We start from the raw sequence: 25,194 nt of genomic DNA on the forward strand, positions 1-25,194 counted from the left end.
AATAGGACACAGAGAGATCTCAGATCTTCCCAGGAGCCATTGTTTTCACCAACTGAATAAAGGAAAGTTTTGCACATAGGATATATATGAACTGAAACCGGCCATGCTTCTGGCTTCGTGCTGTCAGCCTGGCCTGACTGAAGCATTTTTAGAAGTGAAAACAGAAAGCTTTGAGTTGGAAGCAAAATGTTTCTCTGTCCCTCTCTCTGTCTCTGCCTCTGTCACTCTGTCTCTGTCTTTGTTGCTCTGTCTCTGTTTCTGTCTCTCTGTCTCTGCTTCTGCCTCTATGTCTTTGTCAGCCTCTCTGTGTCTATCTGTCTCTGTCTGACTGTCTCTGTCTCCCTGTCTGACTTTGTTTTTCTCTCTGTCTATCTGTCTCTCTGTGTCTGTCTGACTGTCTCTGTCTCCCTGTCTGACTTTGTTTTTCTCTCTGTCTATCTGTCTCTCTGTGTCTGTCTGTCTGTCTGTCTGTCTCTCTCTCTCTCTCTCTCTCTCTCTCTCTCACACACACACACACACACACACACACACACACACACACACAGATACTAGCATATAATTTATGCCTAGACAAGAATGAACAAACCCATAAATGAGAGAAACAGTGTTCTTAAAAAACACCCCAGCTTCTCTGTCCTCATCTTTCAGAGTTTATGCTCACAGGAAGTTAATGAGGATGAGTTATGGATGAGGTGGATCAGTGATGCGGTGATCATGGGCAGAATGGGCTTGTTATGGACTTGGGATGGGGTGAACCAGTGATGGGGTATGTCAGTGAAGGAGTGTGTCAGTGATGGGGCATGTCACTGATGGGGTGGGTCTGTGATGGGATGGTAGCTAAGATACCCACAGGAGAGACAGGCATATCAGCAACAGCAGCTGGCATGGTTTCTTCCACTAAAGCAGATATGATTTTGCTCACACCTGAAGTATGTCAACAAACATATGTATTACTCTCACAGAGAAAATTTTTTATCATCTTTTTGAAGTACGATGCCTTTTAGTCCATTTGTATTTCCACATTGCTTAGAGGCACAGAAATAGAAATATACTTCTCAGTGAGGAGAAAATGTCATTGTGAGCTGATGGACCCCAGGAATCAGTGATAGGCATGAGAGAAATCATAAATCATGTCAAGAAGACAGAAGCTACCCAGCCTCTGCCAATGAGCATTCAGATTTCCAGATTCGGTTGTGAATGTGGGACAACTCTCAATTTTTTTCCTCCATCTTTATTAAATTGGTTATTTCTTATTTACATTTCAATTGTTATTCCTGTTCCCAGTTTCCAGGCCAACATCCCCCTAACCCCTTCTCCTCCCCTTCGATATGGGTGTTCCCTCCCCATCCTCCCCCCATTGTCTCCCTCCAGCTCAGTTGTCAGAAGTATTGAGTCAAATGACTCCCTTCTGACAGCTGCGTCTGACCCGGGGGTTGGCAGTATCTGGTTTCCAGTTGATAATCTCAAGCATGACTGCTAGACGGAGTCATGGGTTCCAATTTTACAGCACAAAAGGTTCCAAAGAAAACAGAAGTGCCAACAAACCCTTCAGACTCTCCATCTGAGTTCCCCAGAAACCACAGTGATTTAGGAAATTTATAGAAGGCAAAATAGGAATGAGAGGGATGTAGCCCTACAACATTGGCTCTCAACTTGAGAGTCATGACCCTTTAGGGTCAAAGGACTCTTTCGTAGGGGTCACCTAATACCATCATAAAACACAGATATTTGCAATTCATAACAGTGGCAAAATTCCAATTATGAAGTGGCAATAAAATGATTTTATGGTTGGGGGTTACCATAACATGAAGAACTTTATTAAATGATCACACCGTTAAGAAAGTTGAGAACCACTGCCCTAGATAGTCAGGCAGGGAGAGAACATGTAAGAGAAGCTCAGGTCTGGATTTTCACGAATAGTGAACACCAACAGTCTAGTCTTTCTTGGAACCTTACCTAAGTGCCAAGAGCTCCAAATGGACAGGGAGAACAGGTGGGGAAACATTGGCCTCCAGATTTCATTGAGGTTGCACTTTATAAACTATTGTTCTACCACACTCCAGAATATGGAATTCTGTGCTTCAAGTGACTCTTTGTGCTGGATAACGGACTCTGCTGTAGTCAGCAGAGTGAACTAGAAATTAAAGGGGCAATATTATATATTCTCCTCTGCTGGAAAGGTATGCTGAGTTTAGAACTCATTGCCAGGATGATGTATGTTCTACCGTCACATAAAATTCTGCCCTTGGTATCTATCCAAAAGGAGTCCCGATTTCACAGAAATAAAAACTGGTCAGTGATCTAATGCCATTTTAAGGAAAGAGAATGTGCAGATTTTTATGCAAATGTTTGGGTTGGCATAGGGAAAATATGATTACAGGTATAAGGGTAAAGGATACCTAACCACACAGAGGCATTCTGCCCTTCTTAGAGAAGACTATGAAGAAACAAATATAGCTTTCCTTTTCCTCATATCTAGTGCCCATCACATGGTCTGGGTGGTCACATCCAGAATACAGAGACCTTTTGAGAAATTGTTCATATGGTTCGGTCCGTTTCACTGCAAGCGTGTAAAAGGGCATGTATGTGATGTCCTATGTTTGCTCTGCATTTGAAGGTGTGTGGTAGTCTAAATGAAAGGCCTTTGTAGGCTCCCATATTTGAAGACTTGTTCCCCAGTTTGTTAGAACTGTTTCCAAAGGATTTGTAGATGTGACCTTTTTAGAAAAGGGATGTCACTAGGGGTGGGTTTTGATGTTGCAAAAGACTTGCACCAATCTCTGTGTATCTCCCTATCCCTGTTTCTGTTGATGATGTGAACTTGCATGTGTCGTTCCTGCCCCTGTAGCAATGTCTTTGTTCCCATTAAGGACTCCAACCCTCAGGAACTTTAAGCATAATTAAAAATTTTCTTTTAAAATTTAAAAAAAAAAAAGGAAAGAGAATGTGCTATTTTTCATAAGCCACAGTTGTAGGGTGAATTGTATACTAATTTAAAATACATGTGCTTACTACATAGTTGATCACAGTTGGGCAGCCAACTAGTAAGGATTTAACTCCTGATTCTCTTTTACATTGGTGATGGCACCGGACAGACTCCATCTTCCTAAGACTTGTTTAAAAAAGTTAGATGATAATAATTTCTAATGCAAGAGATTTTCAGTATTAAAGACAATGGCTGTAAAGATGTCTCAGATGTTTAAAGCTAGTCTCACAACCAATAAATAAGAAAAAAAAAGATTTAAGGGGAAAGATTGAGGCAAATTCAGCTGCTAGAGCACAGTGGATTTTAGATGAATAAATAAATTGATGTGGATTCTTGAACATCACAGAGGCCTTCCTAACAAAGCAGACAGAATCATTTCCTATAAGAAGTTGAGATGGGTCTTCACTGACCAGAATTTAGATTTCAAAAAAAGAAATGAGACAAAAGAAAGGTAAAAGGCTTCAAGAGAGGAGCAGTCAGGCAGGAGCAATGTACTGTTGTCCTCTGGGAGATGGAAAAACTCCAGTGCCAGCGCTCTGCTCACCAAATCCACGGCTCATAAGGTGTGTGCAGCTGTCATTCTCATCCCCATCACCTTTGTGGATATCAGGAAATCTTACAGATGGTGAAGAGTTTCCCAAAGCAGGGAGGGGGCTCTAGGTCAATGGTGTCACGGTAATCCGTAATAGAAACTGAGATTGCAGAATGGAGTCACAATGAATCCAAGAGGATGGGCTCTTAATGTGGGATTTGCATCCATTGATTTATAAAGAAGACACTTTCTTCTTGAAATTCATGAGATATTTGCCACCCCTGGTGATGTGGAAAGACCAGCAAACTCTTCTAATGAACCCAAAGATGTTCCTGATTCTCCTGCTTTTATACAGGAAGAATCCCATGTGCAAACAAGTAAACAAGTGGCAGGCAGGCCCATACCTGAGAACCAAGGGAGTGAGGGCTGTGACAGCACTTTTGACAATAATTTCTACCAAACTATAATGAACATGCTTAACTTTCTATTTTCCTTGAAGAAAACCATGCAGGGCAACACTATTAATAAAATAATATGTTGATGGTAATGACTTGAAGGAATTATAGCACTCTGCTTTCATCCAAGTCTAAGATAAAAGAAATCTCATTGTGTCATTAAGGACTTTAAAAATGCATGGAAATGTCTGGCATGAAGCCTACGTGAGGTTGCTGATAGACTGATGCTATTTGAGTCCCTTTCAACTTTACTTGAAAGCTCTCTGAATTCTCTTCCTAAGATTAAGACAGAATGTTTTCTTTGAAAAGAACAGCTACATAGAATCCAAGAGATTTTCTTAGCTACATAGGTACACACTGGTTACAATGCTCCAAGCCAGGTTTTGTGTGCGTGTGCGTGTGCGTGTGCGTGTGTGTGTGTGTGTGTTTCAGAAAATAAGACCAGACCATGTGCACAGTTGTTTTTCCACCAACTGAGTATGCATCCCATAGATGCATGATCATAGGCAAGCCTCAGAGTTTGTACACTGTACACTGGGCTGTCAATTTACCACAGGAGGTAGAAGCACTTGTATATCAGGCAAAAGATGGCAGGAGAGAATGGACTCCCAAAATTGCCTCTGACTTCTCTATCTGTGGCACAGCGCATGCACTCCTACAACCATGAATATCACATACACACACACACACACACACACACACACACACACACACACACACATATGGGGGGAGGGGGGCTATACCCGCACAAAAATGACTTTTTTTAAAGTTAAGAAAAATAAGCTTAATTTATCAGACTCTTTCTGTTCTGCAATGTAAAATAAGCAGGATGGTAAACTATGCTGACAGGGAAATATGCATAAGAAAATAGTAGTGTACACACATACACACATCCTCTCTGATGAATATTCTACCTGACATTTACTCAGTCGTCCACTCTCTGTTGGACTGTAATTTTTAATGGGAAAACTATAGTTGGTCTTTACTCTGTGTCATGTGGGGTTTAGATGATGACGGATAGCTTGCTAAAGGGAAGGCAAATCTTTGGGCATCTGGAATCTTCGTCACTAAATTTGGAGCTGTCTTGGTGCAATGCTAGGGCTACAGGAGTTGTCACCTAGCCCTGCATTCAAGTCTTCGGAATTTGCCTCCATAAGAACTCAGGTCCTTTTCCCTTCCCTTGAATCTGTGTTGAGCTTGTGTCTGATATGACCAAGGTAATGGGATGGAAGCTACTGGCATGAGTTCAGGGCCTTATTTTCAGGAAGCATTTCCAACTGTGCCCCTGGCATATGAGCATCTCTGTGAAACTGGTACAGAAAGAAGCCATGGTTCCCAGGCCAATCCAAATGCATAAGAAAATAAGTCAGTGTATATGCATACACACACACACACACACACACACACACACACACACAAACACCACACACTAACATACACACACACAAACACACATACAGAAACACCACACACACATACACCACACACAAACACCACACACTAAACATACACACACACTAACACACACACAAAAACACCACATACACACACATGCTCAAACAACACATACACACACACATACACACGCTCAAACACAACACATACACACACACAAACACAACATGCACACAAACCGCCCCCCCTCATACACACACATACGTGGCTGCATGAACAACAGAGTCAAATAAAAGGAGAAACCTGCCCAGCCACCTCACTGACCTACAAACAAAATGGAGACATTAGTCCCAGGGTTTGAGGATGTGAACATAAATAACTGACAGACATCATGTTTTTTTGTTTTTTTTTTTTATTCACTGTTTTTCTTTCTAATGAGGCACTCTCATTTTGCTGTATAACAATATGGGAAACTAACAGCAAAGTGGAACATACTAACACATTTATACATAAAACGAAGTTCTACTCCCCCGACATTTTCCTCGTCATCTTGCTTTTCAACACAAGGTGTTTGACCGAACTGCGACTCCATTACATTCCCTACATCTCCTTTTATTCTGCAACAAGAACAGCAAGCAGCTCTCATCGATCTCTCTGCTCGCTACAAAGTGGACTTGGATGTGGGTTGCAGACTGGCTTCCTGCTGACTCCACTTGAGCCAGGCACAGCTGTGGCTATGTGTTTACAACCCTCCAGGCCGCCATTCCGTGCAGTGGGCTCATGTACCGGAAGACAGCCTCCATCAGAAGCTTTGCTACCCAACTCACGAGTTTGCTTGCTTCCTCCGGGAACATTTGTTTGCTCCTGCCGCTTGGCTCTTCCCACTCTTGCCTCACTCTGGGGTTTAGCTCTCCCATTTTGAATTCTAGTAGTAAACACATGGCCAAATTCTCATGCGGAGTCTTCGGAGAGTCATGCAAGCTATGTCCCTAGTGGTTCTATGACTTCTCTCCTGACTTCTCTCCAGAAAACTGCAGTTTCTGTCACGAAAATTTGCATTAACCAGAGAACCTGATATTGTTCAGAAAGCATTGGGAAATAAACAGAAAAAGAAAAAAAATGTGAGTGTGTTAACATTTTAAGTGGTCAGAGTGTTTCCTAATAGAGTTTGAATGGAAATAAACAGGATATAAAATGCAAAAGGCTAATTACAAAATAATATAAGATAATTACTCTCATATCCCAAGACAAAAGCCAAACCACAGAACTTGCAAAGGAGGTTAACAAATGAATATTGGTGTCCTTATCTGAACTCTCATCTGTAGCCTGAGAAGGCAGTTAAAGGTAGAATCAGAAGCCAGTATTAGACAAGATTTTAGATAGACTTTCTGTGTATGGTTGTGTGCGATTTGGGCAGTGTTTTAGGTGATTTGTATATATGAAATTTGGGTGATGGTATATGTGGGATTTATTTGAGACTGAGAGTGATTTCTGTCTGTGGTTGTGCTCATATAAGTTTGATTTGTTAAGGTCTGTACATGTGTGATTATTCATGTGTAATTCTGTCCAATTCAGTATATTTGATTTGTATATGATCATGTGTGGGTGTATGTGATTTCTATATGTGGTCATGTGCATATGATTGTCTTGTGATCAAGTATATGTATGGCTACATGAATGTGATTGTATAGGTGTGTGAATGTGCTAATGTGGCTTTATTGTGATTGGATGTTACAATATGTGTGTGTGTGTGTGTGTCTGTGTGTGTGTGTGTATGATTCTGTGTGTAAGTGCAAGGGATTATTTATGCCTGTGCATGTACATGTGACTGTGTACATGTGTGACGCTGTGTGTAAATAGGGCATGTTGTGATTGTGTATGTGCATGACTATATGTATATGACCATGTGTGAAATTGTGCATGAATTCCAGTATTTTGGAAGTAGGGATAGCAAGAGCCCGTTAGTGGAAAATCAAATGACAAAGAGAGGGCTTCCTGGAAAGGTTGATATCATTTCTAGTTGTCTGAGTTATACAATAAGAATGAGAGCAGAAGAGATCTACTGGCCAGCCTAGAACCACCGAACCTAAGTTACAGGTAGCTATTCCTGTGACTGTGGAGCTTTTCCCAGCATGCCTCAGTTCCTGAATAATGACTTGGGGGCTATTATTAATTAATGACTAAGTTTTAAACTGGCCTTGTTCTCTAACTAGCTCATAACTCAGTCATTCCATTTATATTAGTCTATGTCTGCCACATGACTGCTCACCTTTCCTCGATTTCATTTGCCTGACCTCCTCTGAGCCCAGGTGGGGAATCTCTGTGACTATTTCCCAGAGGCCTCTTTCTCTGTAGGCTGCACCACCTTCTAATTCTGCCTCAGCTTATTGCCATCACACTTTTATTGCCTGGTGATGCTTCCACATAAAACGTAAGAGATTATCCCTCCATATTGTTGCGGTAATATTCAAAATACCCTCAAACCCTCACTACTTGGCATCTCAGGGGCAGCCAGTTCTAGGGCACCATGCCAGCTCTTCCTCCCAGCTATTCTCTGTCCCTGGAGGTCTTTCCACCCCTGTGGCTTGCTGCATGCTGGGGACTCTGCTGGCAGTGCCTCTGCTCTGTTTACATTCCCAGCAACCTCTACCTAAAGGCTATAGGATCAACTCCCAGTAACCCGTTAAAATCAAAACTCCATATGCTTGTAATTTAGCAATCAGATTTATCTAAATAATTTATCTCAGTAAATTTACACACCACAAAACGTCCACACAATAAACTCAGAGCCAATTGATAAAGATATAAACCGCCCACCTAATAAGATAAATTGTCATATAAAAATCCATCCCTTAAAACATATAACTACCCGTGGCCATGTAAGGCCACACAGATCTGAGTCATCCTTCTCAGCCTCTATCTTTGTTCCTCTTTTATTTTTCTCTTCTCTCCTGCCTTACAAAAACTTTGTCCCCGCCTTACTTTTTACTGTCTAATCACAGGCCTCGCCTTAACTTGTGCCAGCCCTCACCTGCATATAGACATTAACCTACACTTCACCCTTTCTGTCTAATTTAAAAAAAGAAAATTCTCCCAGATGTAAGCTGAGCACGACTGTTATCATTTTGTAATTTATAAAGTATAAAATATACCTAACACCCAGTCTAGTAAGTTGATGTCTATAACATATTCCTGGCTACGAACCAGGGGCCAAAGGTGTGTATAATATGTTAGTATGCGTCATTGTAATGTTAGTAAGTGAACAAGCTTCTATTTACCTCAGATGTCAGAAGAAAGAAAGGAACCCATCCACTAATTAATTAATTGAGACCACTATAGAATCATGAGACAGAGGTTACTGACTGGAGTATTTATGATCTCAGAATAGCTGCATCACAGAAAAATTACACCTAAATATAGGGGGCTGACCTTCCTAATGCTATATAGCTAGAGTCTCCTCTTCATTCACTATGTACCCACTATAAATGTCAGACCTTGTGAGACAATGTGAAGCCAAGGTAAGATGACACACAGACACAAGGGGGTAAAGGGTGTGAGGGAAGGAGTGTCTAGAATCTCAAGTAAGGCTCTGGTGGCTTTCTCCAACCCTCTTTCTATTCACTCTACATAGTTTCAGCTACTCTGATTCGGCCTGTTGACAGCATAGTGTGACTAGAGGAGAGCACTTCGCAAGTGTGCGTCCACAGAACAAATCTGGGCTTTGGGGAGCTACATAGGTCTTATCTCTGTTGGTTCGGCAAAGGCAGTCTTGACTCAGGTACTCTTAAGAATGCCTAGCAAACAAAGACACAGAGCATTAGCTGTGAGCTCTTTGGGTGACAGACAGCCAATCCTGGTGAAAAGCATCCAAAGAAGAAAGATTTTCAAGTTCAAATATGCCCTGAAGCCACAGAGGCGAGAAGACAGCTAACACTGTGCAGTCAATAAACTCTCTCCAGTATTCATTTCTCTCTTCATGGGCACAGAGAGTGCATTCCAGCACTAGGCCAGAGGCAGGAGCAAGAGAGAGGACATTATTCATGCTGGTAACATGCTCTAAGAGCCAGGGAGAAGTGTTTTCCTCAAATGATGACCACATTCTTCTGGACATTTAAGTTACAATTTCATTATGATTACTTTCTAACTTGTATAAACTGAATGGCTTTCTTATAGGTTATTTTTTCTATGTGGGATGTGTGTATGTGTGCGCATGCATGTGCCACATGTTTGGAAGCACATGCAGAGGCTGAAGAGCTTAAGATCTCCTGGAGCTACAGGTGTTACCAGCTGCCGGGTCAAGGTTGTGGATACCAAACTCAGTTCCTCTGGAAGAGAGAGTGTTAAAGACTCTTAACTATTGAATCTTTTCTGCAGCCCCAAACTGAATGAGTTTTTGGTATCAAAGTGAAAAACCAAAATACTAAGCTTCAGCCACCCTATGACATATGCAGTGCAAAGAATTAGACAAATGAAATTCAATTTGTGCACAGAAAAGAATGATATAATTTTCTGTGCTGCCTTGTTCTAAGTCAACCTGACACCGGCTAGCGCCATTTTGGAAACGGGAACCGCAATTGAGAAAATTCCCCCACAAGACTGGCCTGTGGAAAAGCCTGTGGTACATTTTCTTACTTGATAATTGATGTTTCAGGGTTAATCTATTGTGGGTGGTGCCAGCTCTTGGCAGGTAGTTAGGGAGTTTGTAAGAAAGCAAGACAGACAATAAGTAGCACTCCTCCATGGCCTCTGCCTTAGTTTCTGCATCCAGGTTCCTATCCTTTTGTTTCTATCCTGGCTTCCCTCAGGGATGGGCTATGCTATAGAACCATGAGAAGAAATAAATCCCTTTTTCCCAAGTTGCTTTTGGTCAAAGTACTTTATCACAACAATAGAAATTAAGACACTTTCTGATTACATATAAGTTTTATATGTTTAAACAATAGTTACACTACTTTAAAGAAAATACAATTCAAGATAATTAGAAAAAGTATTTGAAAGTCTTACAAATGATATTACAGAACCAAATCAGATTACCTCTGTAGACTTTTTGTAACCTGTTTGAAATAATGATGTGTGTGCTCACATGTATGTTAATTTGCTACATTTGATATGTCATATCTACTTCACAAGAATCTACACATTCATGGGCTGTAGTTATTAAATGTTTTGTTAAAAATAATACCAAGGCTCAAACAAAAGTGTGTAATTTTCAGGATTCTTTGGTTAAGTATTATTTTCAAAACAAGGCATAGACTTCAGGTTTTTGAATTTCAGTGGGGCGCCTGTCCAGTGATTTATTCAGTGCAACATTTTGTGTGGAAAGCTTGGGGAAGGGTTATAAATGGCAGAAATAGTCTAGCCACGCTACTTCCTTTGGAGCATGTTGTCTGGCATGGTGATGACCCCAGGACTTTGCCCTCAGGCTAATTAGGAAGAACTACATTCAAGCAAGAGGACCAACCTGGAAGGGCTTTGGTTTAAGATTGGATGTCCCACATTGTACAGGGGCTAAAAGGAGGTCAGAGAGGCAGCCCAGAACCTGTATTTGTGATTTGAGTCTTACCTTAAAATGTTAGGAAGCCATTTATAGATTTTAAACCCAGGGCTTATGTAATCAACAGGAGCCTATAATTTATCATCCTCCTAGACGAAGAACAACAGAATTATGGAGATAAATCTGCTGTCCCAAATGGCATGCCTTATAAAAACCAAAGGAGAAATGTTTTTCTTTGTTCTTTGGTCCCTGCAATTTCTGTTTCTGTCACTGAGTAGAAGGTCTTGTGGTTGATTGCATTGTGTAACCATATTATCTTCATTCTTGAAAGTCTGAACAACAGGATCATGCTTGTGTCTTGGCTGTCTACAGAAACACAAAACAAGAAAGTGATATGTGCTTAGAGGAGTATTGACTCTTTCCACACATCTGTAAGAACTTCACACATCTGTAAAAACCTCAGGTCCTGGGGTGACGAGAAGGTGGGCTATGGCATCTAGGAATTTATTCTTGCTTTCCCAGGGGTTGACAGTAAAAGCAGCATTCGATAAAATGGGACACCCGTCCTTGTTTTCCAATGGTTTTATATAGTTTCCCTTAAGCTATTGTATTCATACTCCAATTTTGGTGGAAAGTAAAGTGTTAATTACAGCTACAGACGAGCAGTCTGAAGTCAAAGAATTGGGTGGTGTTGAACTCTATGACAGTACCTGCCTATGAAGCCACTTGGAGTTTTAATCTAGAGTCTTACCTCATCAGTTTTATAATGTCAGCCAGCTACGCCCCATACCCTCCCTCTCTCTTTTCCTCCCTCCTCTTCTTATCTTCCTTCCTATATCCTTCCCTCTGCCTTCCTTCCTCCTCTGATAGTAAACATTAACAAATGAAGAAAATTCCCTTTTATAAATGTGAACTATAAAGTGATTCAGCACTCATATTATTTTGTATGCATGTTTTGCATAAACGTGACTTCCAATTTAAAACACACACACACACACACATACACACAGAGGGAGGGGGAAGGGGAGAGAGAGAGAGAGAGAGAACGAACATGATGTTGTACAACATAGAGATACTTTGACCACTACAGAAAAAAAATTAAATTCAGTAATAATTTCATTCTTGTAAAAGAATAATCCTGAATTTCCAGCTAATCTTAGTTGAGTCTCTTGAGAAGGAACCAGCCATACATAGTTCATCAGCTGATTCAGAGGGTAGTTCTTTTTATTAGTCTCAGTAAAGGATTAGAACTGCCCAAGAACCTTGATGGCAGTCTGCTGGCACATGGCTCCTCCTCAACCCTCTGGGGATGCCTTTTTTGATAATGCTGCTATTGACAGCCCTTGGCTATCCTTGGAAAGGTCCCACGGGTACACTGTACCAACACTACTCACAAAGAACGCCCTTGCTGTTTCTTTGAAAATCCATAGAAGATATTACTATAGCAGAAGGCTCAGTCTGACTTGTATTAGTCACTGAGACTAGCGCAGGAAGCTTGTTTTTACTGCCATCTACTGTTCAAGAGAGGAACTACAAACTCCAAATCAACCCTCTGTCCTTTCCTCCCTCTCTCTCTCCCTCCCATCCCCCTCCCCTGAGTGTTCTAGCTCTTTCTGTCTCATCCCCTCCCTCGTTCAATTTGAAGGCCTCACAGTATTTTTTTTATCATTCTTTTTTTAAAGAAGCATGGGAAACTTTTAAAGAATGGAGCAAATTCAATTTTTGTAAATATGAACTATAAAATAGTTTTTATTTTCACCTCATGTGATAGACGGTTTAAAATAATTTGTTTCATAAATACTTGAGTTCCTATCAGAAACCAGTGTTTGCCATGCTAGGGTTAAACATCTGAAGGAAATCCAGCCAAAGATAGATAGGTAGTTAATGAGGAAAGAATATTTAAGTGGCCTTTTAACACAATTGTGTGCACTTCTCTTCAATATCCTTCCCAAGCTCAGTGAACAGTAGTATTGGAAAGGATAGCTGCAATGGTTTTTGCATATCAATAAACTTCCCATAATTTTGTCATGTTAAAATCCATCTTTTTCTCTTGGCCTGCAGAGCACAACTTTCACTTTGCATGATTTATAACCCAGTTACATAGAAAGTATCGTTTCACTAAGACTGTCCTAAGTGTAGTTCTCCCATGCACTGAGACATTATTCCATTATAAAATCAATAAATTCCATCCATTAATACCAATGCTGATCTCAGGAGAAGTCCCCACATGATTGGTTTTCTCAAGCTCATGGTGATAGATCCAGGTACTTGAAATTTGCTTTGCCCGAGTGCTCGATTTACTCTGATTGTTGCGACAATAAATGTTGCCAGAGATCTTTGTGAATAAATGGAATCGTTGCGTTAACTTTCAAGAAAACATTTGACGTTTACCCAAGCCTGTGGGGCAGGAAGCGAAGCAGCCTGGGACAGTTTGGTACCTCTGCTATGATGGGCTTAAGTAGCAGCAGGTTTGAGCATCGCTTTCGGGGTTTGATACATCTGTCAACACAGTGAATAAAGATTCCTAATATTTGCATAGAAAAGATTTTGTGCTCACTTTCTGATCTCTAAAAGGTAATAGGGTCCTTGGAGCTTGTGCTGTAGAATAAACAAGAGTAACTTTCTAAAGCAACTGGGTTGAATGAGGAGGCTCTTGCAATGGACTTTGGTCAATCACACGCACTTCTGTTGAGGTCTGTAATTGTTATTAACATAGCAGTACAGAGGTTTAGGCCATAGAAATAGAACCTGACATTTCCTGTTTGTTAGGGCATGAACTTTATAATAACAGCTCACACTTCCATGTTTGTTCATTAACCCACTACAAAATCCACTGAAATAAAAAGGAAAGATCATTGGTATTGTGGCAAGTTTTAATTTTAGTTTTTCAGATGGAAATAGTTTTCGCATTGACAAGTTAAGTGATGTGACAAGCCTACCACTCTCTTCTATTTCATGATTCTCCAGCAGAGCACACTGTATTTTTTAATACTTGGAATGGATTTTATCCCTAATATTGGTGAGATGAAAGGGAAGTGTCTTAGTCATTGATTTACTATAGTTTAAATTTCACAATGCAAAATAAAATATGTACCTACCTGGCAATGTATTTTAGATCCTGATTCAATTTATCATACACTTTTCACTCTTATGCTTCAACTGGTAGATTTGCCTCATATGGTTTTTTTATAGAGGTTAAAAGGTTATATTTGTTCATTAGATAGCATATCTTGTTTTATACAAATATACTTAAGAATTTAAGATAAATAAACATTTTTGCATTCATCTGATGGGATGTAAATGCCTTGGGTGTTTTACAAATTATAAATTACTCAGAAAAAGGCCGACAAAGGAAAATGTGTTCATGATACATTCCATTTTGCCACTCTGTAAGAAGTTGCAGCATCTTGAACATCCCCATAGAGGGAACAGTGTGATTTATATTCTCCCCCCCCAAAAAAATTAGAAAAGGAATAAAGGAGACTAGGGACCTTGAGCCCTCAAATTACAAGAAGGAATGTCGTGAATATTCCCACCAGGATATGTGCGTGATTTTCTTTCTCTTATGTAAAACAGCTATTATAATTCTTCACATCCATTCTCAGGTCACAAACGTCACACTTTGTGGCCACTTCACTATTCTTTGGTATTTATGTTTTTCTCAGGTTTCAGACACTCCTACCAATTACCAATTACAGCAGTAGAGTGACTGTTCTATCTAAGCCTTACCAGGACACTGCAGCTAGCTGGTTCAGGATACTGGGAGTCATTCAAAGATGCACAAGTCTCTGTTGCCCTCTCAGAGGAAAATTCCTTGGAAATATAGAGAGAAACAATAGATTTTTTTGCATATTGATGACAGTTCCCCCTTTCTCCAGGGTCACAGAATGATGATAACAATTTCAGACTTGTCTTCTCTTCAGTGATATAGCCATAACACTGAGGCCTATTGCCTGCTCAGAGATCTATAAAGATACTAAGAAAAATGTAGCTCTATAATGGAAATAGCTGTCACATCCCAAAACAAACAAACAAACAAACAAACAAACAAAACACCTGCCATGTTAACAATAACAAAAAATGTAAAAATCAAGTACAATGTGACATGGGCTGACATTAAAAAAGATGTCTTTATGCTTGAAAATTTTTTCTAGACGAGATTGTCCAATTCTTTAAGAATTTCTGACAATGATGATAGGACAGTAACATCCATTTTAAAATCTCAAACTGAAGATGGTGAAGCGTAAGTTCAGTCCTAGCCTACTAGCCAATCACATGCTCGAAGGATTAATTGAAGTTCAACAATTGAAAACAAATTAATAAAATTTATTAATGTATATGTGTGCATAAAAATTAGATTTAATTCCCAGCTTGCAGCCATCTTAATATTTTTCTAAGATAGGTAACAAAAAGTTTTAAACACTCTTTGGGATATGTTACAGGTTTCTATTATTAAGTTACCAATTTATCTCAAATAACATGCATGTTATTTTCAAAAATATGTTCAACTGAAAGAAACGTCTGTACCTAGCACATGTAGAGGGGGAAAGGCTACTCTATACTTTCAATGTCGTGCTGAGCCACTGATTGGCAGCTTTGAGCAGCAGAACTGACTTGGGGACTGGGACGTGTCTTTGTTAGTACACAAAAGTGGACTCCGAATGGAGAAAAGATGGCCCCAAATTTGACTGATCTTTCTTCTTTGATGATAGAGGAAAGCAAGATTCCTTATTATTTCTTTAGGAGAAAATATAGTCATCACTTAAGGCCATGCAGGTAGGCGTTTGTCCTGAAAGCAGAGACCACCAATCTGCAACAGAACAGCTGCCTCTTCTTGGAGCTTCTGCTGTATCAATGCTGAGGGACAGAACAAGAGAGGGGGAGGAGGGCAGAAAGAGGAAGAGCAAGGGAGGGAAGTTACCATCAGGATTACAAGGTGTTTTCAGGTCAATATTAACTCCTGGTTTTGTTTGTTTGTTTGGTTTAGTTTTTCTTCAGTCAAGTACTCAGTGGATTTTTTTTTATGTTTCAAAAAAAAAATTACTTCAGGGGCTGGAAATGGCTCATCAGTTAAGAGCAGTGGCTGCTCCTCCAGAGGTCCTGAGTTCAATTCCCAGCAACCACATGGTGGCTCACAACCATCTCTGAGAGGATCTGATTCCTCTTCTGGCCTGCAGATGTATATGCAGCAGGTCACTCATACAGTAAATGAATAAATAAATTAATTTTAAAAACCTGTTAGTCATCTTCCTCTTGTGAGAGGAAATGGATTTCTATTCTGGAGCTCCTTCCTCTTCTTCTTCTCTTACCATCTCTGTGTTCTCTGTTTCTGTATCTCCTATATTCCTCAGTTCTTCTCGTTATGCTGGATCTTCCCTGAAATTGCCCAAGGAGCATCAACTTCTCTTGGGTAGCATTATTTGTAGAGTTTTCAAAGGAATGGAAAAGTTCCCCTTGGTTATGAAAACAATAGCTGTCCTCCGGCTCATAATTAACCTCTTGATGGAATGAATGTTTCTTTCTTTTTTTTTTTTTTTTATTAACTTGAGTATTTCTTATATACATTTCGAGTGTTATTCCCTTTCCCAGTTTCCGGGCAAACATCCCCCTCCCCCCTCCCCCCTCCCCTTTCTTATCGGTGTTCCCCTCCCCACCCTCCCCCTATTGTCCCCCTCCCCCCAACAGTCTAGTTCACTGGGGGTTCAGTCTTAGCAGGACCCAGGGCTTCCCCTTCCACTGGTGCTCTTACTAGGATATTCATTGCTACCTATGAGGTCAGAGTCCAGGGTCAGTCCATGTATAGTCTTTAGGTAGTGGCTTAGTCCCTGGAAGCTCTGGTTGCTTGGCATTGTTGTACATATGGGGTCTCGAGCCCCTTCAAGCTCTTCCAGTTCTTTCTCTGATTCCTTCAACGGGGGTCCTATTCTCAGTTCAGTGGTTTGCTGCTGGTATTCGCCTCTGTATTTGCTGTATTCTGGCTGTGTCTCTCAGGAGCGATCTACATCCGGCTCCTGTCGGTCTGCACTTCTTTGCTTCATCCATCTTGTCTAATTGGATGGCTGTATATGCATGGGCCACATGTGGGGCAGACTCTGAATGGGTGTTCCTTCAGTCTCTGTTTTAATCTTTGCCTCTCTCTTCCCTGCCAAGGGTATTCTTGTTCCCCTTTTAAAGAAGGAGTGAACCATTCACATTTTGATCATCTGTCTTGAGTTTCATTTGTTCTAGGCATTTAGGGTAATTCAAGCATTTGGGCTAATAGCCACTTATCAGTGAGTGCATACCATGTATGTCTTTCTGTGTTTGGGTTAGCTCACTCAGGATGATATTTTCCAGTTCCAGCCGGAATGAATGTTTCTTGAAGCAGGACAGCTCTGCCTTACATTTTCAGAGTGAATTCATTGTTTTTAGAGCTCCTCCCCACAACCCTAAATCTTAGATTAGATTAGAATGAAAGCTTAAGTATCCATTGTTTAACTCTGAGACAGCATTTCATTTTCAAAGATCAGAGATCTGTACAGTTTTAGTGCCAAAAGCCGAGACAATCTCTAAGCTGCTCAATTACAGCTAAAATCTTTTCTAGGTATTTCAGTTGGTAATATATGTAGTTCTTTTCTCCCATAAGCCTCAGTATTCATATTAGGATTTGTGTCATCTGTCCTCTCTTATAAACACTTCAATAAACCGCAAGTGCATTTGAGCTCTAGGTCACTAACTGGAGCCAAAATATGTGTGTGTGTGTGTGTGTGTGTGTGTGTGTGTGTGTATACCTGTATATATGTATACATAATGATTTATGGGAATAATTTGAGTCAATCTGCAGGTAGAGTCATGACCCACATGATGTAACCTAATAGCAAACATTTGACTCTATTGTGACCTGACTTCAGAATTGGCCCATAGAATGGCTCACTAGTAGTTTAAAATGCTATGTGCAATACATATATAAACCGGTTGAATAGCCCTGGCATGATCTGGGCTTCCTTCCAGGGGCAAATGGCTTCCCCATTCATAATGAAATTGGCATTTGTTTGGACAGTAGTGATGCTTATTCTGCGTATTAGAGAGATCTGTGACTATACAAGATGCTGATTACATCAGGTTTGGACTGAAAATCTCAGTAGTGAAAATTAAACCTTAGTTATGTTGGGAGGAATAAAAGGGCCTTATTGAATGTAGACAGTCTCTTTCTTTCAGATAATATCCCTACAGACTTGAAAGGAACCTTGAGGTAAACAAATAGAATGCAAGATCTTATCATAAGATTAAAATGGTCTTTTTTTTTTTTCACCAGATCTGCTATCCCAGTAATGGGATATATAGACACACTGATTCCTCATAGAGACATTGCTGACCAAGACTCTGATGGAGGCTTTGCTTGAATAAATAGATTCAAACAGCCTCAATCCAAATCACACGTACACAAAGCTACAGCTTTCTGCAATGGGTCCCAGAGAGAGTCACAGTCCCTGAGTGAGAATTATTGACTAAATGTAGAGTGAAGCTAGGCCTGGAATCCAGGTCCTATTCTGTGCTATTTGAATAGATTTGCAAGATGTGCTGAGCTCATCTCCGTGGGTTTGAGTATCTTTGGTGATTAATAAACAATGCACAATAACTAGACATCTACTTATTTTTCCTGCCAACCCATAATGCTCAAAAGTACAGGAAAAATGTACCTGTTGAATACATACTAAGGAAATTTGGTGACAGAAAAGGAACCAGAAACAAAGTATGGGTCACAGTCTCAGCAAACAGTGAGCCCTGGTTTGAAGGAAAGAGAATGTAGAAGAAAAAATTGAGGAGAAGAGTGGAGGTAGATCACTGTGCATCCATAAGCAGAAACCGATTTGTCTGTGTTGTGGGGAAGTGAGGATAATGGGCAATAGATTAGAAATTCCTAAAGGATATCAGATTGCACAGGAGTTCGGAAGCAATTTCTAGTTTTGTGACATTGCATATGGAATCATTGGAAACATTTAAACAGCAGGTAAACCAACAGTAATCTAGGAACTTCAGTCTGACATGGGTTCCAAGGTAGGTTGGACCACAGATTTTATAGGACCCACTAAGGAGATCTCAGAGATATGAATAAGGCAAACAGGACATATTGCAAAGTAAAACCAAAATTCTAACAGGGCTATGCATCTACAGAAAGGGAAAAAGCAATGGACTGAAAATGTTCAAGATTTTTTCAGGAAATAGAAGTAGGAATCCTGCTACACATTGGGAAGGCAGGGCTGGAGGGGACCTGGAGATCGGTGTAAGGCATTAGAGTGCTGGTCTTTTCATTCCAAGGCATGAGGATGACCTAGTGTGCAGAAGGCACTGAGACTCAGGACCAAACAAGATCACATGAGAGAACAGAGCTTTAGATGCTATTTGGGACTCAAGAAGGAGAAGATGTTAGAAGGCAGGAAATGTTGCTCTGTGAGGAAAATACAGGAACAGAGAGCAATCAGGACAGGATGGAAAGAGAAGTCATAGATGAAAAAAGAAAGAGAAATGTAGTCAGTTTCACAAAACATGGAAGGGAACTAGAAGTAAGGGTCACTGGACATATGTATGGAAATGTATGTATGTGGTACATGTATGGACATTTGTGTTCTTAGAGGTAATGAAAGCCAATGTCCACCAGGAATGCACATTATACAGGTGTGGTGGATATTCCCAATTTTCAACTTAATTTGATCTGAATTTACCTTGGAGAGCAACTTCTGAGCATAACTGTAGGTAATTTGTCTTCATTGGGTTAAATGAGGTGGGAAGATCCATTTGCCTTGGGTAGTACCAGTGCCGAGGATAGGATACAGGGCTCTATAGAAGGGAGAAAGTGAGTACAGTATCCTTCACGCTCTGTTTCTTCACTGTGGACACATGTGATCAGCTGCCTCCAGCCTTCTAGACAGTGGCTTCTCCTACTACTACTCAACTGTTAGCCAAAATGTGTCCCCTCCTAAGTTTCTTTCACCAGAGTACTTTATCCCAGCAAAGGAAACCAATGTACCAATATTGTTCTCAGAAGTTTACATACAATTGTCGTCCCATATTTTTATTCATTGTTAGCGCCAGTCTTCAGAATTCTATTCTGGAAAACAGTGAATTTTACTTATTTCCATTTATGTCGATGTATAAACAATATGGTGAATGGAAGACATACAGCCAGAAATATTTTGAATTTCTGAGTGGCTTCCATAGATCCGGAGTCTTGCCCACATCAGACCGTGCCACCTACTGTGTAGCATCTTTTGGTCCTGTCCTTCCCAGAGTCCCACAGGAAAGTGCAAACGCAAAGAATGTGTTGTGCTTCTCCTCTCTAATGAATTTCCGAACTCCCACTAAATTACTATAGACAAAGCGATTATCTTTGTGGAATAAAGTCTTGGAGTCTGGGTATCTGTCCGTTTATGCCACAGCCTATGCACCATGTTTGTGCCGTGCATACAGTGTGCATCTGGAAAACTCATGAGTGGCTGCTTCTGTGAGTCAAAAGTCCAACTGCTGTGTAGAGTCTGGGCCCCTTAAGAGAGTAAGGCTTCTTTTTGAGTAAGAGGAAGATTGTGGTCACTGTGCTCACTCAAGTTAATTTTACATAATAGGTATATAAGTAGTACTCAAAAGATTGCAAATATTTTAGAATATAATTATAAAATTCAAAATATATGAGGGTCTGTGAGATGGCACAATGAGAAAGACAATTGCTGGCAAACCTGGCAACTGATACTTAATTCCTATAAGTTGTTCTAAACCTTCCACTCAAATACATGCCACGACATATGCATGGTCAACACACACACACACACACACACACACACACACACACACACACACACACACACACAAATCATCTCATAGAAAGCAAATGGAGAGTAATTGAAAATCTTGTATTGAAAGCATGATAAATACAGTCATAGAAAGATAGACGGAGGGAGAGGGGGATGGAAAAACATTGAGAGTAGAGGAAGAATGAAAAGAAAGGAAGTAAGAAGAGAGGGAGGGAGAGAGGGAAATAGAGAGGGAAAGGAAAAATTTGGAGACGGTAGATAGGACATTTTGAGGTCACGGAGTCCTAGTAACTACAGCTGAAAAACGAATGATCAGTCACAGAGTCACTTGCTTTTCTCCTGAATGTGATGTTTTTCTTCCACAGAAACTAATACTAACGTGGTAATTTGTGCGTGGAAACAAGGCCTGCGCTTAAAGGGATTCTCACTCGACTTCTCAGGAGCTCATCTGTGAATAAACTGCCTTTGAGAACTAGTAGTAATGAAAACGTTCATCCCCAGGATAATTATTAGCCAACACCAGGAACATTTTGTACATTCACTTGTTGCCTAACAGCAGGGGAGGCAGGACTCCAGTCCACCACGGCTAATAGTTTTGTCTTCCTCTTGTTCACAGAACCTAAAGTAAGCTGCAAGCTAGGCCGGTCTGCATCTACATCGGGAGTCCCTCCTCCTTCAGTCACTCCTCTCAGGCAAGCCAGTGATCTACAACAGAGCCAGGTACCATCATCGTTAGCCAATCGTGATTGACTTCCTGTGGTGCAGCATATCAAAAGCTTCCCACCTGTCTGTCCTGTGTTGCTGTAGACAACGTTTCCATTTGCTTTGGTTTCTCTCTGTGTGTATGGGTAGGGGAGGAGTTCAGCATCTGTGTTTTCATCTCCAAGAGAATGTCTCTCTTCTTTGTGATTGGTGATACTTTCTTTGCTGTTTGTTACAAGTCGTTTCTGTCTCTGGTTTCCATCATTCTGAAAGATTAATGTAGTAAATGTGCACTATATGTATGGGAATACTCGCGATTTTAAAGAATTCGTTCTCTTTTCCATGTTCTGTGTATTTTTATACTGTCTTTTGCAAATTTATCAACATTTGATAAATTTATCTACTCTTTTGTGTAAATTTCTTTTTAAATGTTTTGTCCATGATATTTGCACAGATGTTGTCCAATGAACCTGTACATACATTTTAACCCTTATCCCGCTATACTGTAATATTTGTGGTAACTTACTTAACATTTTTATCTAGCTCCAAGCATGATTGTAAGACAATGTCTATATTGATGTTCTGATAAATATTCATATATGTCTATGGACTCCTGGGATTGACTGTGGCAGCTAGTCTTTACTCATTCTTAGGCCATAGGGACAAATTAGTCAACCAGATAATTTAGATATTTACCAACAGCCGTAGATTAATAAGGCAAGCTTATAAATAAATGACATTTCTCTCGTAGACCACCAATATCAGAAATGTTCTCAGAAAAGAGACTGTAAGTGTCTGTGCATGGCAAATTGGGTCTTCACTATCACTTGGAGAAAAGAGATAAGAAATAAAAGCATAAGCTAAACTACAACTTATTTCTTCATAGTATACTATGTTGTTTCCATGTTCATTTGGGTGCATGGCTGTGAATGGGAGTTCAGGACAAGGTAAACCTCTACATGTAAACATCATTTTGTAACTCAACCAACAGGAACCAAATAACTTCACTTAACTGGGGAGGTTTGTTATTGTCGCCAGGAGGTATTATGGGTATTAAGCAGGACAACAGGATTTTAGAATAGATGTTCCCCTTCCCAGCTCTTGTGTTTCCATTTATGATGCTCTACTGAAAAAAAAAAGGATGTTATAAAATCAAAGACAAGATCTTCTAAGGAACTGCCCAGCGCTGATCATCAATTTGCACATTCATCAAATACGGTAAATGTCAGGATCTTTTAAAAACATAGCTAAGCAGAATAATTGCATTTTGTAAGGAGAAACATTGTGTTTAGTATTTTTGCCCTACTGAACAATACACAGCATTTGCTTTATGCATATATGAATATCAGCAAACACTTGTCACTCTCAGATGCATCTCAAATGCCATTTAGGATTTCTCGTATCTTAATTTAAACTCTGAAATGCCTTTGTAAGTAAATGTAGCCATCCAGACTACTTCAAGGATCACAGCATAAGTTGTCAGGCTATACTGTCCTTCGAGTCACAGCAACAAGAGGACCCTTTCTCTACGATCTCTCAAATATTGAAAAACTGTTAAAGAGTGTGGTATCAAAATTCATCTCTTCTAACACAGAATTAGGAGACTCTTTGTAGCCGACCAGTCTGATTCCTCAGCTGTTTGGATTGTGTGCTTAAGGTTATATATAAAATGGAAGCAGAGAAAAGACTAAACCAGAGCAGGTCAACCATGCTGACCTCTTACTGAACACCAAGCTTCCCCACAGAGGAAATCCCTCTAAGTCATGCCAGAGATTTATTTGGCCAATAGCATCTGCTGTTCATGTTAGCATGCCTTGAGGTCAGCCCAGCACATATTTTTAATACATAAAAGCCCAAAAAGAGGGACAACAAAAGAGCCACGAAGATCATTACACAAAACCAGTTCCCATTGCAGAATTATTTCTCCTGTATTAATTTTCAACTGAAAAAGAGATTGCATTTAGCAAGGAGCATCTTCCAGAAATAATGTTTATTTCAATGAAATTTGTTGCAGATGGGATCTAGCATTGTGAAATACGGAATAAATTAATGTCAGTTATAAGACTACTGGCAAATAACTTATCACATTATGATGAAATTACACTATGACGATGTCGTGTTAGTAAAATGCAAGTCTGAAAATCACCATTATTTTGTATGTGCTCTCAAGAGTTCTGTCTGATTGGTTGAAAAAAATGCAAGGCGTGAGTTTTCTGTTGAGCTCTCTATTCTGTTTAATTAAAATCAGAGTCAAGTAAGTGAAAGATTACTTTTAAATAGCAGATGCTATCTTCAAATGTTGGGAATCTTAAAATGTTGGGATTATTTGATTTCTAAATTCACGAAAGGATTTTGATTACATTTTAAAACCAACGGTGTCACATGATATTTTGGCATTTAATTTAGATTTGCATGGTCACTAAATTTGAGTGTTTTAAGTAACAGATATTTAGAGACCATTTTTAAGTCTAACAGTCTCATAACCAGCATCTCTGGAAATTCATGACTGGGCAGAATGTAACAAACTCGTGCCTGTCCCCAACAAGCTCCCATCTATCGCTACCAGGAATGAGACAGACTAATGACATTTAGAATTCTCTCTAAGAAGACTTAAACCCATGGGGTAGTAATTAAGTCAAAGGACTCTGAGAGTTTCTACTACCTGACCCTATAATCACCTGTACCTGGATGTGTCCTTTACACCCTTATCATCGGAAGTCAAAACTAGGCCAATGGAAAAGCTATAAATGAGCCGAAGTAAACTCTTTAGTGTGTCAAAGGCACAGATGATATGGGAGGAAGTGAGGGGAAGTTCTCACAGTGACAACCCCATGCTATTTATTGTCATCTCTGCTTGCCCGCAGGACACGTGTGCCAAGCATTTCTGTATTGTGCCATATCGGATAGGTGCTCTTACTATCCCATGAGTGAGGCGGCTGACACAAACTGTTCACGGTGTCTTGCTTATGGGATGCTAGAACCTATGAATTGCAATGCTTAAATGCCTCACCCTTTTTATTTTCCTGAGCCTGTTTTCTTATCTGTAGAACATGGGAAGTATTATTTGTTTTGTAGTATTTTTTGAGAATCAATGTGATTATAAATATATATGATTTATAGTAATATATTATATTGTATATTATATAATATATCATATATTTATATATTTAAGTTATATATTTGTATAATTTTTAATTTAAAATATTGATTATATAATTATAATGTTAATTAAATATAATTATAATAATATAATTATATAATTAATAGTATATTAAATGTAAATACATTTATATATATGAAAAGGATTAGGGAGAATATTAATTCTCTTCTTGCCATATATCATTTTGCTCTCTCAAATACTCAATTTTTTGGTTTGCTGGAAAATTCTAAGAGGAGACTTCTGGCCAGTGGTGTAACAAAGCCGTTGGATGCAGATGGGTGGCTTGGTTAGACCCATATTATCAGCCTCATGTGAGAAATTAGACACTCAGAATTTGCTGGAGTAGTGACTTTTTCTTGCACTGTACCTACCATGTGTGGTTTGGAGACAAGATATGTGGAAATTGACTATAGGTGTCATTTCACTCCCCTGTCATCTATTACTACTTATTGTCCTATCTGGATTAAATGAGAAATGGATGCAATGGAGTTTTCTACAGCTATCTAGGATTCTATCATCTCTCGTGGTTAGGAGAAAGAAGATGCAGAAACACGGGACAGATTTTTGCTATGGTCAGACTCTGCTTTAAGATGTACTACTCCTCTGTTTCAAATGCCTTGTTCTCTTTAAACACCAGCACTGCACACTGTGGCATACACCTTCAACAACTGAAATGAATGGGGCT

At 39.8% G+C, this 25,194-nt stretch overlaps 1 protein-coding gene across 6 annotated transcripts in view; it reads left to right on the forward strand.

Moving 5' to 3' along the window:
• Positions 1-25,194, forward strand: part of Nyap2 (neuronal tyrosine-phosphorylated phosphoinositide-3-kinase adaptor 2) — a 251,367-nt gene that overhangs the window by 186,615 nt on the left and 39,558 nt on the right. For all 6 annotated transcript variants that reach the window (XM_087564398.1, XM_087564396.1, XM_087564393.1 and 3 more), the window contains one exon: positions 21,264-21,367. In XM_087564398.1, the coding sequence (XP_087420524.1) occupies positions 21,264-21,367 (104 nt within the window). The remainder of the gene's footprint in view (positions 1-21,263; positions 21,368-25,194) is intronic.

This window comes from Rattus norvegicus, chromosome 9 (assembly GCF_021556685.1).
Source record: "Rattus norvegicus strain SHRSP/BbbUtx chromosome 9, alternate assembly SHRSP_T2T, whole genome shotgun sequence".
Taxonomy (NCBI): Eukaryota; Metazoa; Chordata; class Mammalia; order Rodentia; family Muridae; genus Rattus; species Rattus norvegicus.